Source organism: Chrysemys picta, chromosome 3 (assembly GCF_011386835.1).
Source record: "Chrysemys picta bellii isolate R12L10 chromosome 3, ASM1138683v2, whole genome shotgun sequence".
NCBI lineage: Eukaryota > Metazoa > Chordata > Testudines > Emydidae > Chrysemys > Chrysemys picta.
Genome location: NC_088793.1, coordinates 49,900,202 through 49,915,645, shown reverse-complemented (window position 1 = coordinate 49,915,645; position 15,444 = coordinate 49,900,202). Strand labels below are relative to the sequence as shown.

At 41.6% G+C, this 15,444-nt stretch overlaps 1 protein-coding gene across 11 annotated transcripts in view; it reads right to left on the bottom strand.

Moving 5' to 3' along the window:
* The window catches only part of ZNF451 (zinc finger protein 451), an 86,815-nt gene that overhangs the window by 39,683 nt on the left and 31,688 nt on the right, over nt 1-15,444 (bottom strand). For 10 of the 11 annotated variants that reach the window (XR_010599480.1, XM_065587892.1, XM_065587896.1 and 7 more), the window contains exons 5-7: nt 5,007-5,118; nt 4,055-4,205; nt 3,404-3,530 (exon numbers count right to left, since the gene is read on the bottom strand). Coding sequence is in view for 10 of the 11 variants with exons in the window: in XM_065587892.1 (XP_065443964.1) it covers nt 3,404-3,530; nt 4,055-4,205; nt 5,007-5,118 (390 nt within the window). In the remaining variant the exon portion in view is untranslated. Of the gene's footprint in view, nt 1-3,403; nt 3,531-4,054; nt 4,206-5,006; nt 5,119-8,566; nt 8,703-15,444 lie in introns of those variants that run through there. The other variant, XM_065587901.1, reaches the window with a different exon arrangement.

Below are 15,444 nucleotides of genomic sequence, written 5' to 3'. Positions count from 1 at the left end.
CCCCTTTCCCTCACCGCTCTAGATTCGCATCAAGCTGCTACCACTGCATGCTGCCTAGGCAACAGGGGGCACTGCGTGGACAAGAGAGAGCATCTCCCCAGTTTCAGTTCCTGTATCTGGCATCACAGTGATTCTAGGTGGTTGGGAGGAACACGGAAAATCTTGTTCAGTCCCTGCAAACCTGAGCAAAGTATGCCTGTGCAACTGGCATCTGGAATGGTAGAAAAAAATTTGAAGGATCATAATTTGGCCAAGTTTGGGTACATTCTTAAGTAATGCTGTGGATGTTGTTTGTGACTTGATACAACGTGCTATTACGCTTAGAGAAAGAAGAACGCCGGCGGACTCAAAATAAGTGGTAATACATCAAGATAACTATCTCAAAAGTCTGAGCAGAAATCGTGGCTTCCTTGGATCTATTTGCAAAGGAGATGAACAGCCTGGGTGACATTTGAAATTACTTAGTCTTATCCAAGTAGAAGGCCAGCACTCTTCTAACATCCAGGGTACAAAAACAGGACTCCTGCAGAGTTGTGTGGCTTCAGGAAAAACACTGGTAGATGAATAATTGGTTAGGGTGGAACTCCGAGAGAGCCTTAGGTAATAATGTAGGATGTGGGCATAAAGAAGCATTATTTTTGAAGCATTCTGTACAAGGGAGGAGGGGGTGGAAAACTGGAATCAAGACACTAATCTCCCTAACTCTACAGCTCACATGATGGCTATTGAAAAGGCTGTCTTCATAGACAAAAAGAAGAACAGGAGTACTTGTGGCACCTTAGAGACTAACAAATTTATTAGAGCATAAGCTTTCGTGGACTACAGCCCACTGCTACTCTGAAACCTTTCATAGACAAATGGAGTAGAGAGCACGTTGCCATACGTTTGAATGGATGTTTAATAACAGGTAGTTGAGTGCCAGGTTGAGGTCCCAGATCAGGGTGGGGTCTCTAGTCTGGTGGTAGAGTTCCTGACATCCTTAACAAACCCAGACGATACAGGATGAACAAATACGGAAAACCCCTCTACATCAGATGAAAAGCTGATATTACAGCCAAAACGGACCTTAATTGAGCTAATAACCCGATTTCTTCAGATAATCCAGGATGACTGAAAGAGGCATAGATCCAGGCAGGAAGTGGCAATGACAGCATGAATGGGAGAATCTCCTGTTTCTGAAGGGAAGTAGTACGGGCTGAATTCTTTCTAGCATTCAATAACTCCTGTTGCACTTCCTCAAAGGAAGAGGATTTTAACCCTGCAAACTATCAAGGAACCACACCCAACGCTGGAGAACTCCTAGATTAGGGTGAAGCATGTGACCAAAATCCTTTGAGAGGTGATAAGCAGTGGTCTTGAGAAGTGGATGTATACATAGGTGAAGCAGGTAAGGGTATCACGCTTGTCTCAGCTAGGTTGGATCTATAAGCAGAGTCGGAGTGAATGCAAAGAACACACTCTGCTTCCAGGACAGAAGGAACCCCCCACAAAAACAGCAGCTCAGACCTTCTCTTGAGCCAGAAAGAGGACACTTCTTGTTCCTGGAGGTTGCATAGAGACCCAACTCCGGTAGACCCCCCCGCTCTTTGAAGGACTTGAGCCTCGGTCCAATTTGTAGTCCTGTGAGAAGTGCCTGCTGAGAACACTAGCTGTGGTATTCTGAATGCCTGGGAGGTAGACTGCTGAAATTTGGATCTGATGAGCTATGCACCAGTTCCATAGCTTCGGTGCACAGAGAGGGCAATCTCCTCCCTGTTTCTGATACACAACACGCAGGATATGTTGTCCATCGTGACCCTGATTGATTCGCCACAATGAGGTAGGAAATGGAGGCAGTTGTTCCTGATAGCCCTGAGCTCAAACAGATTGATGTGGAGATGTCCTGAGTTGTCCATCTGCCCTAAGTCATGAGAGCACTGAGATGAGCTCCCCACCCCAACAGTGATGTGTCTGTTGTTCAAGTTAGTGATGGAGTTGGGCGCCAGAAGGGAACACCTGCACAGATGTTGAGTTGATATTTCCACCAAGCCAGGGAGTTCCTCACCTGTAGAAGAACTGTCGCATGTCTGTCCAAAATATCTCTGACAGAAGAATAGATCATTCTGAGCCAAAAAGCAGCAGAGGTGTACCCTTGCACGTGGGTCATGTGTCCCAGGAGCTGAAGACATTTCCTTACAGTGGTCTGAGGACTCCCCTGAATTGTCTGTACCAAATCTGACAAGATTACAAACCTAAGAGAAGATAGTCCCTGTCTATCGAAGTGTCCAAAGAAGCCCCTTTATCTTCTTTATGGAAACAACATGGATTTTGTTACATTTAGCTGAAGACCCTACTTTTGGAACAGAGCAAGGGCCATCCAGGCGAAAGACAGAACTGCTTTGTAACAATGGGCAATGTCTCTAGCTGGCAGGGGCAAAAATCAGCCAAAGCCAGGACTGTTGTTCCTTGGAGAACTTTCTCCAGCTTTCTCCAGTTTTGACTGGACTTCCTTTAACCTGTGTTGACGGGCTCTTGGCTCCAACCCTCCCCTCCCTCGCAGTCACCTCACCTCAGCTTCACTCTGCACACGTCCCCTTCTCCTCTCCTCCCCTGCCCTTCCTTTTCCATTTTTCTGATCCCCTCCTAAAAAATAAAATATTGTGGAACTAACATGACCTTTGGCACCTTCACACTGTTCACTCTGCTGCTGAGTCACACACCCCCTTCCCTGTGCTGGACTGTGTTTTTTCTGTTTGTACAGTACCTAGCACAAATGGCTCCTGATCCATGACTAGGGCTCGAGTGCTAAGATGATATGAATAAATCAATAAATCAATAAAATGAGTGTGGGAGAAAGACTGGGACAAATGACTTGCTTAGTTTTTCCTCATGTACCAAGCCAATTGACTTACATTCAGTAATAAATTAATACTAATGAATTCTTTGGAATTCCTTCATTCCGCAGACCAAACTGAATTCAAGGCCCAATCTAGTGGGATACAAAGATCAATTAGTGGTGGTCCATGGAGATATCAGTGGAGTAAGGATAGATAATATCAGAATCACCATAGTTGCTTCTCTTTTCTGTTGTTTTCCCTCCTTTTTAGGAGTCTGCTTCTTCCCCTTCCCCCACTAGTCTGTACTGCCAGCATCAGGAGAGATGGCGCGGGAAGGAAGTTTCAAGCCAGGTGAACCAACTTTCACACCACATTTGGAATGCAAATCACAACTTAATTGTTAAGTTTTATGGCAATATTTACAGAAATGTTTTCAGGATAATTTGAACTCTAAGAGACACCATCACAATAAAAATTCTGTAAGTTAGGAAGGTTCAGTGAACCAGGGGCAAAGGTAGGTTAAAATGCAAGATTATCTGTAGCTACATAATATTCAGTCAGGTGAATACCTATCCATGAGTTCTTGCCTTAGATAAAAGGTGATCACTATACTGCTGTGAGGTGACAAATCTTTTGCAGCATACCACACAGGCAACAGCATTAGTTGGAGGTCCACGTAGTGTAATTGCTGGGTCACATGGAGAATGATCAAACCTATAAAGAAAAAATTCCCAACATAATTAGCCCACTCTGTAAGTAATATAACAGGGGGTTTTGAGAGAAAAGACTTATTGTGTAATTTAACATTTGAAGAATCAGGCAAAACCATAGTCCAACACTGACGACTTTCCATTAAAGCAGTGAACATGACAAGACTTTTTAATATATAGCTTCATTTAATATTAGCCATGTCAATTCAAATATTTGTCAAAGATGTGGTCACAATGGAAGTATCTTCATTTTAATGGCCAATTGGAGAGGGAAAAAACAGAACTGCTTAACCAGGGGAAGAAACACCCATTTTGAATTTGAATACAACTGCAGAAAGAAATATTGGAAAGTTCCTTGCATCAAGTCTCCATAACATCTGTAATAACACACTGACATACTCTCTCCCCAAGGAACATTGGGATTACAGGGCAGGATGATAGAAATTTGATGCAACATAAAGCACAGTGCCCTAGAATTCCGACGGCTCAGTGGTGCTTTTTATTCTGATCTACGATAAATGTCCTTACCTTTTCAGGTGACCTAACAGAAGATGACCATTATCAAACTTTCTGTTGCAGTGCATTACAGGACATAAAATGGGACTGCTGTTGATTGGTGTTTGGCTGGTTCTGTGGGGCACAGCTTTTCTTCCCATGTTAATGGTGCCTGGTTTGAGACCTAGGTAGAACAAAATAGCTAAGTACATACAATTTTGATTATATTTCAGAAGACTTTTTTTTTAAATCAAATATCCAAGGACCAGATTATACTGGCAATACAATACAAAGTAGCCAAGCTGCACAAGAGGAAGTTTGATCTCTTTAGGGTTTTTTTAATCCCACTACTTAGAAGATCAGTTTTACAGTTTTTAATTGTTATGAGAAAAACGTGATTTGTACACTGTATAAAGCTAACCTCTATTCAATTTACGCCATATGATTTAGTAGTGTTGCTCTTTGAAATCTCCTTTGAACTTCCTTGTGTCTGAAGTGTACTTACCAACACTTACATTTATATAGAGACAAATATTTCTCCTACTAGTGACAGTCACACAATATAAAGTTTTCCATGCAACAATTCTGCCTTTGCAAGTAGCTATGTTAACTGCACTATTCTTACCACTGGGAATATCATATTAAAGTTAATTGGTTGCAAAAGAATTTGAGAGAATTTTTATAGCAACCACAGTGTGAGAAATTTTAAATGCCACACTGCACAAAATTGGTATTGGAGGATCTCTAGGGAGTCAAGTATATGTTCATTGCTGACATTGTTAATGCAATTACTGGATGATTTATTGTGTAATGTAACATTTAAAAATAACCAATATTGACGGAAATAAAAGTGGTGTAAAACACATGTTGCTGATAGTTATCTGACTTCATATTACTGGAGCAATGTTCATTGCTCTTATGAGTATTCACTGTTCAACAGTTGTGAATGCCATATTTTAAATTTCCACTCTTTCTAATTAAATACCTGGCATTTTTAGCCACTGGTCTACACACAATCTTGCTGCTTCTGTGTCACTATGTCCCCGGATAAATTCCAGCTCCTGCAATCCATGAGCATGCTGGGAGTCCACTTTTTCCTAAAGGGTGAACAGATTAGATAAAAAGACAATGAATTTATTCTGATTAGATACATTGAATTAGCTCAAGTTAACACTCAGTACTCAAATGTGGATGAAAGTTTCTGATTTACAAAGAGAAGCCTAGAATAGATACATTCCACTGACAATTATACAATAGAATATAGGTGCTCATACCAAGGTAAGTGAATGACTTATGGTTAATTTCCATGTCCCCAGTGAGGTACGCTCTTGAAATCTGACACACTCATTCATTATTGGCTACTGAATACAGGAAAAACCATCTCAATTTGACTGCCAACCTTTCCATCATCTATCGACACCGCCACCATCTGTGGTACACTCACCATACGGAATTTTCTCACCTAAAATCCATTATAGAGAACTTGTGACTTCAAATGACCTTCATTTCTTTTGTGAGACAGACATGTTAGTTATGAAACTCTCAATTTGACGTCTGATCTTAATTTCTCCAAAAACTCCATTTCACTGTTCTTAGCGAAGAAAATTATCTAAGGTAAGCGAATATACTGCAGGTGTCAATAATGACGGAATATAATCCTGCTATGGAATTTCCTATTTAGGTTTTTATACAACACCCCTATCATGGTGTCGGAGTGCTCTGCCGAGGAGAAGAAAAGTAAAATGTATAAATAACCTAGTGACAGTATACTGCTCTTCTTCGGTGATATAATTACAGCTACAATTATTTGAAAGGTGTAAACACCAAGGAGACAGCAGAATTATTTGGGGCTGCATAGGGGGTATAACTAACTAGGATATAAGAAAGAAGGAAAAAAGGAAAAAACTTAGGCTGTTGGTAACTGTTAGGAGAATCTTCCTGGCATCAAACGCCTGAGGCTGTTTACACCAAAAAGTTGCACTGGAAACATTTCCCCTCCACTCCTTTTGAATCCACTTACCTCTATTTTTGCGGGAGCAATGTTAGTGTAAAAGCAATATGGGTGCATTGCCATTTTGATATAACTACACTGATTAATTTAGTCTTCCTCATTGCTATACGATATTGCATTGGTTCAGATCTGAAGTGATCTGTCTGGTCACCTGTCTGTACTCCATTGCTTCAAGGTAATCTGGACCAGATGTCCCCCTTTTATTTAAATGACATGTCCGAGAGTCCCAAAGTCTCTATTTTGGACTTGCTTTTTGGTGCAAGAGCGCAGGTCCTGAAGCTGCTGCCACTACTAAGGTTTGTGTTTCTGTGCAATCCCATAGAGAGGTCCAGGACTCTTGTCCTCTTGGGAGAGGAGCACATCCAGACTTCTCGCTCCAAAAGCACGAAGATTTAATTGCAGCCATCACAACAAATGAAGAACTTGGTTACTCCCAGGACAATTTCCTGTGCTGAAGCAAAGCCAAGGAGCTGTGACAAAAACCTTCATAATAGAAAGGAACGCTACCTTTGGCAGCGCACATTACATGGGTCTATTCTGAAGAGCAGGATACGATTTTGCCTAGAAGGGCACCACTAATCCCTGGTTATACTGGACAGTCTCATTGGGGGCTGCAAGCAAGCCGGAATGGTAGGGGACTGAACAGCCCCTGGACCAGAGAGGATGTCAAGTCCCCTAAATAACTAGGACCTCCTTGAGACATCAGACAGCTCAGCAGCAACAGACAATGCTGATGAGGGGAACTCATCTTTTAAATGTCATTTTAATCAATATGCCCCATTGGTCTGGGTTTTGACGGGTCCCGGGCATCTTCTTCTAGATCAGGGGTCAGCAACCTTTCAGAAGTGTTATGCTGAGTCTTCATTTATTCACTCTAATTTAAGGTTTTGCGTGCCAGTAATACATTTTAACGTTTTTAGAAGGTCTCTTTCTATAAGTCTATAATATATAACTAAACTATTGTTGTATGTAAAGTAAATAAGGTTTTAAAAATGTTTAAGAAGCTTCATTTAAAATTAAATTAAAATGCAGAGCCCCCCGGACCGGTGGCCAGGACCCGGGCAGTGAGAGTGCCACTGAAAATCAGCTCGTGTGCCGTGCCATAGGTTGCCTACCCCGTTCTAGACGCTGACTGTGTAATGCCATACCTTTATAATCAGGTGAATTTAGCTACAGGAAAGGGCAGAAATATCCATCCTTGAGCACCTCCCTTAGAGTTGCTCTCAGTCGCTATTTTCCCTTCCTCCATCCTTCCCCCTCCCCAATAGATTGGTCTCTAAAACAAAACAAGAACAACCACTCTCATCACCATTATCCACTACACCCCCATACTGATTAGGTTCCCCACCCCTCACAAACACCATGTAGCCAGGCACAAAATGGCATGAAAGCAGCTGGAAACATATGGTAAAACACACATCACATCAAAATCCTGTTTATCGTAATTTCTCACTGGCCAAGTCATCACAATTTGGACATTGCCCTGAGCAGACATGGGATTTATAGGATTCAATACATTTATCATAGATAAAAAGACATCTGAGTTTATACTGGTTATAAAATGCAACTGAGGGTATGTACTTGTAATGCAAAAATCGGTTATTGAAAACATACCAAGCATTGGAATGGTGCATGTAACAGGCTATGTGTTAAGGTAGCTCTTGTATCCCACACTCCACACCAGGATCAGGTGTTGGACCAGTGGCTGTTTCTTCTTTTTAAAGAAATATATTATGTGGTCGCTTCCTTATAAGCACCCTTGGACTTGTAAAGAAAGTATATGCCTGTACCATGAGCACCTTGGATATCCTGCAGTATCTTTTGAAGGGTGGAGGTTCTTCTGGTTGGTTTTGTTCGAGTATTATCAACAAATGCTTCTTTTTCATGAGAAGTCTGGAAATGTTGGCTTCCAAACTTGTAGATAATTTTCAAACATTTCAATAGCTTCGAAAAAACTCACATTAGTCTCGCCATAAAAGGTTCAAGTATTCCCCATTATACAATTAAGCAAATTCCATGCTGGCTGACAAATGTTGGAAAATGGCAAGGACTAGCAAGAACCAAGCAATTTTTTGGACACAGTGGGAAGGGATTGTGAGGACTTTTGACTTCAAATCCCACAGTTACCCTGGGCTTTAATACATATTCCTCAATCTTCTGAGAAAGTTACGTTGAATGCAGAGAACTTTACACCAGCAGTAGACACTCTGCTGCTGAGGTATCTACCCACAATGCAACACACACACATCGCCATAGAGCAGCACAGCATGGAAACAGTGCTTCACAGGCAAAGTAGCTTAAATTGATGCACACACAGCAGTGTGGATTCACAAACAGCTTAATTACATAATGCAACTTTCTCATGCAGAGAAGGCCTATGACGCTGTAGCATATTCTCCCCTATGAAGTCATGGAAACCATATCCCTGGAGATTTTTAAAACTAGACTGGACAACATGCTAGAAAACATATTGGAGCAAATAATCCTGCACTGGTAGGATAATTTGTCATAACCATAAATGAGAAATTTCTTACCTGACAATTCTGTTAGCAGCTTCTCTCCTCATTCATCATTAATAGGTAATGCCCCCCACCTGTGGAATTAGGAGGCAGTCCAACACTGTTGCTAGAGGCTCCAGAACTAGAGTCCCACTTTTCAGCTCAGGCCACCAAAAAAAAGAGTTCTTCAAAGCTGTATTAACTCTCAAGCAACCAATTCTTAGTGTTAAGACAACAATGTGATACCCTATATTAATTAACCTTTAGGCAATTGTGTGTCCATGTCACCTTTAAAAAAAATTTCAATTTGTTCAATTATATTCTGGTCATTTCCCAGACTACAAGGGTAGGTTGAATGAGATCAGAGCATGCTAGCAGAAAATGATCAGGTAAGAAATGCCTCATTCCACTGCACAGCTTCTCTCCTCATTCATCACTAACGGAAAGCAGTGACTTACAGAAGTAGTGGGGGAGGGAAAGAATATGGAGTTTTAATAATTACAAGAGAATAACAGGCACAATTGCCCTACATAAAACAAGAGATTTTTAATTTAAGGAATATTGTGGGAACCAGCCCACTAGCACCTTTCTACCAAAGGACGCTTCTGCAGAGAAACAGAAACAAACGTTGCAAACTTTCCTCAGATGAGCCTCATATATTCCCCCCCAAACCATTAGAGACCTCATAGTGGGACCTATGATTCCTACTGCACGAATAGTTTCCCAAATGTCTATCATGTCAACTAGTGCAGGATTTTAACGTTCTTGCCCACAGCAACTTTTAGACTGTAAGGCCATGGCATTTTGGATAGAATGAGATGAACAGGGTACAACTGGTGTGTAAAATTCATATGATCGAGATCTTTAGAGCTCCAGAAATACCAATTTATACCACACCCTTCCAAAGAAAAGCCAAGGATTAGAACAAAATGATGGGAGAATTATTTCCCAGAAATTGTGGAAAGAACTTACCTTGGACGAAAAGGTTTCTGGAGCTGCTATAATTATAGTCTTTAACTCACAACAGCAGCAGTGTGGTTCTTGTATTGATAGAGGAATTCCAAAACCTGTCTTTACGAGGTAACAGAGGCTAGAAGAGCCTGCCACAGGCTTGTCTAACCTGTCACTCTGATTAATCTTGCCATCTGACGATACTTAGATGGGGAGTCCAATGTGCCTGCCAAAGAACACTGCTAGGTCTCATACCCATGTTTCTATGGTGCATGGTTGTAGTACTCCAGTCATCAGTACTGGAAAAACTATAGTGTAGTTGAGATCACCAAAACATGATTATGTTTGTATTACCATAGTATCTAGAAGTCAGGGCCTTACTGTGTTGGGCAGTGTGCAAACAAAGATACAGTCCCTGCCCCAAAGAGCGTTCTATCCTCTGGGACCAGAGATGTAAACTTGACCAGATCAAGGAATGAAATTTACTGGTTAAATTCTGGATACCAAAGTATCAGTGACGCTAATGGAGAATCCCTGCTGAACTACACTTCTTTTCCAATGCCCAGGCTGTTAATGGTGGGGAGTTCTAGTCCAGATGGAGGCTGTGCTTTGAGAGATTTTGTCTTTTCCACAGACACAGTGGGGGTTCCTTGTTTTTCCTATCAAATCTAAAGAGCCTTCTGGGCCAGTAAAGGTGAGTAAGAGGATGACGATGACTTCAAGCCTCTTTTTTCCTCTGTCCTTTATATGAAACTGTCTTGAAATGCAGCAAATTCTTCTCCACCCAGGACATTATTTCCTTTGCCATTGTAAAGCTTTGGCCTCTGATTACTCCCTAGTTTTGGAAGGGATATAAACATGCATGCCTCAATCATAAGCCAACCTCTATTGGGAGGTAGGAAGAGACTTCCCTGGGGACCACCATAACTTCCTGCTACATGGCTTCTTGAACCTTCTTCTGAAGCATCTGGTCCTGGACAACATCAGACAGGATACGGGACATCATGGACTGCTGGTCCAATTCCATATTGCCATGCCTATCTTTTTGTTCAAACATCTTTTTGTTTATATCCCTTCCAAAACTTGGGGGGAGGGATAGCTCAGTGGTTTGAGCATTGGCCTGCTAAACCCAGGGTTGTGAGTTCAATCCTTGAGGGGGCCACTTAGGGATCTGGGGCAAAAATCAGTACTTGGTCCTGCTAGTGAAGGCAGGGGGCTGGACTCTATGACCTTTCAAGGTCCCTTCCAGTTCTAGGAGATGGGATATCTCCATTAATTAATTAAAATACAGAGCAGTTGAACTGAACTAAAAGGATGTGCACTCTGTATCTGGAAATCTGCCTCTTAGGGTGTGTCTACACTTAAAATGCTACAAAGGAACAGGTACTCCCATCACTCCCATCCCACCTGCCCAAGAGGCGATAGCTAGATAAATGGAAGAATTCTTCCATCAACGTAGCACTGTATACCAGGGGTTAGGTTGACATAGCAATGTGGGTTTTTCACACCCCTGAAAAATGTAACTATGCAGATAAGTTTTCAGTGTAGACCAGCCCTCACTATGCTCCCCACACTGTGACGCTGGCTTCCATAGACAATATGCAGGAGTTTAAAGTGAACATGGGTTGGCTTTCATCATGTTTGTACTTACCTGCCCACAAAGGGACATTCAGGTGTGATCTGAGAAAAGCCACGAGAATGACTAAAGGATTAGTTAATATGCCCAAGAGTGATAGACTCAAGGAGCTCAATTTAGCTTAATAAAGAAAATATTAAGGACTTCATCAGAGTCTATAAGCATCTACATGATGTACAAATTTGATAACTGGCTCTTCAGTCTAGCAGACAAAGATATCACAAGAGCCAATGGCTAGAAGTTGAAACTAGACAAATTCAGTCTGGAAATAAGCTGCACCTTTTTAATAGTGAGGGTAATCAATCACTGGAACAATTTACCAAGGGTCATAGTGCATACTCAGTCACTGGCAATTTTTAAATCAAGATTAGATATTTTGCTCAAATAAATGTTCTAGTTCAAACAGGAATTATTTCAGGGAAGTTCTACGACTTGTGTTATACATGATGTAAGAACAGAACAGATTATCCCAATTGTCCCTTCTGGCCTTAGAATCTATGAAACTATGAGAATGACTTCTAATTTTGCACTGGATCATGTGTGTGGTTCTCTGTCCTCATAAGGAATTTCAGGAGGCAGATTTTGAGAAACACCATTTAAGAGATGGTACTGCTGCATGACACCAGCAATCCTAGAACTGGAGATAATTAGATATAGATGACCACTGCCAGCAAGCGACTAATGTGATGAAGGTTTGGATCTCTGTATACCTTTACTATGGTGGTAAAAGTATGGAAAGAATCATGCCTATCTCGACCTCTAGGTGAGTAATTCTTTGCACTGGGATCAAAAAGTTCCTCTTGATTTTGAACAGTTGGTAGATATGAACCCCTTCTAGCATCTGGCCAGTTATGAATGAATCTGTTTCTTTGGAGAGGGCACTTTTGGGGATGTGGTCCTTGAATGGATATAGACATGTAACTTGTGACTGGAGCCTTGCTGTTTCTACCAACAGCAGAATGCATTTAGAGGGTCGATTCAAAGGAAAAGTCTTGTACACAAAAAGGATGATTTTGTCTTTGTCAGCCTGAGGATTTTGTTGATTTGGGAAAATAATTCCTTGGAAGCTTCTGCTTCAGATTTTTCTCTTTGCTAGGGAAACAGTTTCTTCTTTCATAGTCTTGGTGCTGGCAGCAACCAATGGATTGCTATGCTGGCTTTGAAAGGGAGCATCAAGGCACCTCAGCAATCTCAGCTGCTAATTCTCTAATGTTTCCCAGAACAGTTCTTTGCCTGCAAATTTAGATGCGTAAGGTATCTACTTATGATGATTAATTGGTATTCCTGGGTGTGATTCCTTGTAGACAGAGTTCTGAGCCACTGATCTTGTCTCAAATTAGTCTCATCAGGACAGAACTCAAGACATCTCACTTCAAGCAAGGATCAGACCCCCACACGATGAGACATTTATTTGTCATGCAATAGGTTCTCTTTAATGAAGTACAGGAAAAACTTTTGGACTGAATGGCTATAGCCGAGGCTTTGAAATTGCTATGCAGTGTGTCCACATTTTGATGGTTCCGGGGATCTTTTGGAAGCAAGTCCTCTTCTGAAGATGTGGCTGTATTTCAATGGTGGAGCTACTGCTTCACCAATCTTAGGTTCCCAAAATTTATGGAATTTCATTTTTTAAATGCAACATTTTAGTTTAACATTAGTTTTAACCAGAAGACCTCATTTAGATTTAATGATATCCCCAAAGTCTATGGGAAACCATGTATCCTATAAAATTTGAAGGGGAATATGTTTTATTAATATTAATGAGCTCCTTGTAAGCCACTGGTCTCCTGTCCTGGAAAAGTCCTACAATTTTTTTTTTGGTGGGTTTATGTGTTAGGGTTGGGATTTTTGTTGGGTTTTTTTTCTTTTCTTTTCTTTTTTTTTTTTTTTTGGTTGGGGGAGTGCATAAGGTACAGCAGAACCTGAGTTATGAACACCTCAGGAACGGAGGTTGCTCGTAACTGAAGAAAACGTTATGGCTGTTCTTTCAAATTTTTATGACGGAACATTCATACAACTTTGAAATTCTACTGTGCAGAAGAAAAATGTGCTGTACAGTATTTGCTTTTTTTTTTTTTCCTTTTCGTCACTGCTGCGTGATTGCATACTTCCAGTTACAATTGAGGTGTGTGGTTGACTGGTAAGTTCATAACGCTGGTGTTCATAACTCTGAGATTCTATTGTACTTCTCCTGGATGTTTACAGGGGGAGGTAACATGCTGGCCTGGGGACCACTCAACCAAGGAGGAGTGCTGGGACAAATACCTCAGTTGTGAGAATAGCCTGCTAGATAGCCCCAGGAGCCTGAAAAAATACATTTATTCTCCTCCAGCTTGGCATGTAAGTATATTAGGAGTGACCTAATATTACTTGGGGCGTCACTCCATAAAGCAGGAGCCATTTTGAACACCGGAAGCGATTACTGCACCGGATAGTGCAGCTGCATGTGGAATGGAGTTTCCATGTGCCTCTCTTCTGGTCAGACTGCCTGAAGTATTCCTTAGGCTTTCATGTGGAGGCAGCGCATGGAGAAGGAGAGGGCTGTAGAAAGACCCCGCCCCCCCTTCTGCCTTTCAGATTCTGAGCTCCTTTCCCTGGCACAGTGAGGGGCTATAGGGAAGTACAATTCCGATTATACTGCAGCCAGGTGCAGGGCATCATAGGAGCAACAGAAAGAGCTGGGCAGGAACTGGATTTTCTGTTTTGTAGGAAATTCCACAATTTCACTTTTCCCCCTATTCCGTAACAAAATAAAAAATTTCAAAATTTCTCAGGAAATAAAATTGTTTCTGTTGATTGAAACACTGTTTTGATAAAATAGAAACATTTTGTTCTGATTTTTTACTTTAAAATGGAAAGTAACAGGTGTGTTGTGAGCAAGACACGAGAAGTCATTCTTCCGCTCTACTCTGCGCTGGTTAGACCTCAACTGGAGTATTGTGTCCAGTTCTGGGCACCGCATTTCAAGAAAGATGTGGAGAAATTGGAGAGGGTCCAGAGAAGAGCAACAAGAATGATTAAAGGTCTTAAGAACATGACCTATGAAGGAAGGCTGAAAGAACTGGGTTTGTTTAGTTTGGAAAAGAGAAGACTGAGAGGGGACATGCTAGCAGTTTTCAGGTATCTAAAAGAGTGTCATAAGGAGGAGGGAGAAAACTTGTTCATCTTAGCCTCTAAGGATAGAACAAGAAGCAATGGGCTTAAACTGCAGCAAGGGAGGTTTAAGTTGGACATTAGGAAAAAGTTCCTAACTATCAGGGTGGTTAAACACTGGAATAAATTGCCTAGGGAGATTGTGGAATCTCCATCTCTGGAGATATTTAAGAGTAGGTTAGATAAATGTCTATCTGGGATGGTCTAGACAGTATTTGGTCCTGCCATGAGGGCAGGGGACTGGACTCGATGACCTCTCGAGGTCCCTTCCAGTCCTAGAATCTATGAATCTATAAAATGCCATTTCAAAGTAGAGAATTGATATATTACATTACCAAAAAATTCCACAACAGACTGTTTTAACTTTAGGGGGGAGGGATAGCTCAGTGGTTTGAGCATTGGCCTGCTAAACCCAGGGTTGTGAGTTCAATCCTTGAGGGGGCCCACTTAGGGATCTGGGGGAAAATCAGTATTTGGTCCTGCTAGTGAAAGCAGGGGGCTGGACTCAATGACCTTTCAACGTCCCTTCCAGTTCTAGGAGGTAGGATATCTCCATTAATTTTTTTATTTATTTATTTATTTAACTTTACTGGAAAGCTCCATTGCATTTTTTCCCCTAAATCAAGTTTCACTGAAGTTGATTCATTTCTGTGAAACGTTTCACTTTTGACGAATTAGCATTTTCTAACCAGCTCCAGTAACAGGCTTATCTCCATGTACAGACAAGCTTCAAGGTCAGGCTGGCATGGTGTGCCTGCTACAAAGCACTGTCAGGGAGAATCTGTTACTAGAAAAGCCCCAGCAAACACTCCCTCAGGGTGGGAAGGCAAAGAAGAAAGAATTTAAACCTTGATTTTTATCCACTCTCTCATTAGCAATATGAACTGCTGCCTTACTTTTGTCTTTTTGGGATCTGAAGTCTCTGGAGTTTGTCAAACTTACCGCTGAGCAGGCTGTGAGGGGTTCTCCTCTGTGGGAATCCTCAGGTTCCTGATCCAACTTCCCACAGTGGAGTCGTGGCTTTGAGAGAGTGCCAAATCCCAATGCGCCTTTTCAACTCAAAGCCCTGACAGAACAAAGACTGGTGGCTTGTGGCAGCAGACAGAGGTCGCTTTCCCACACTTCATGCCCTGGCAGAGCAAAGGTTGACTGCTTGTGGCAACAGGGCAGACCC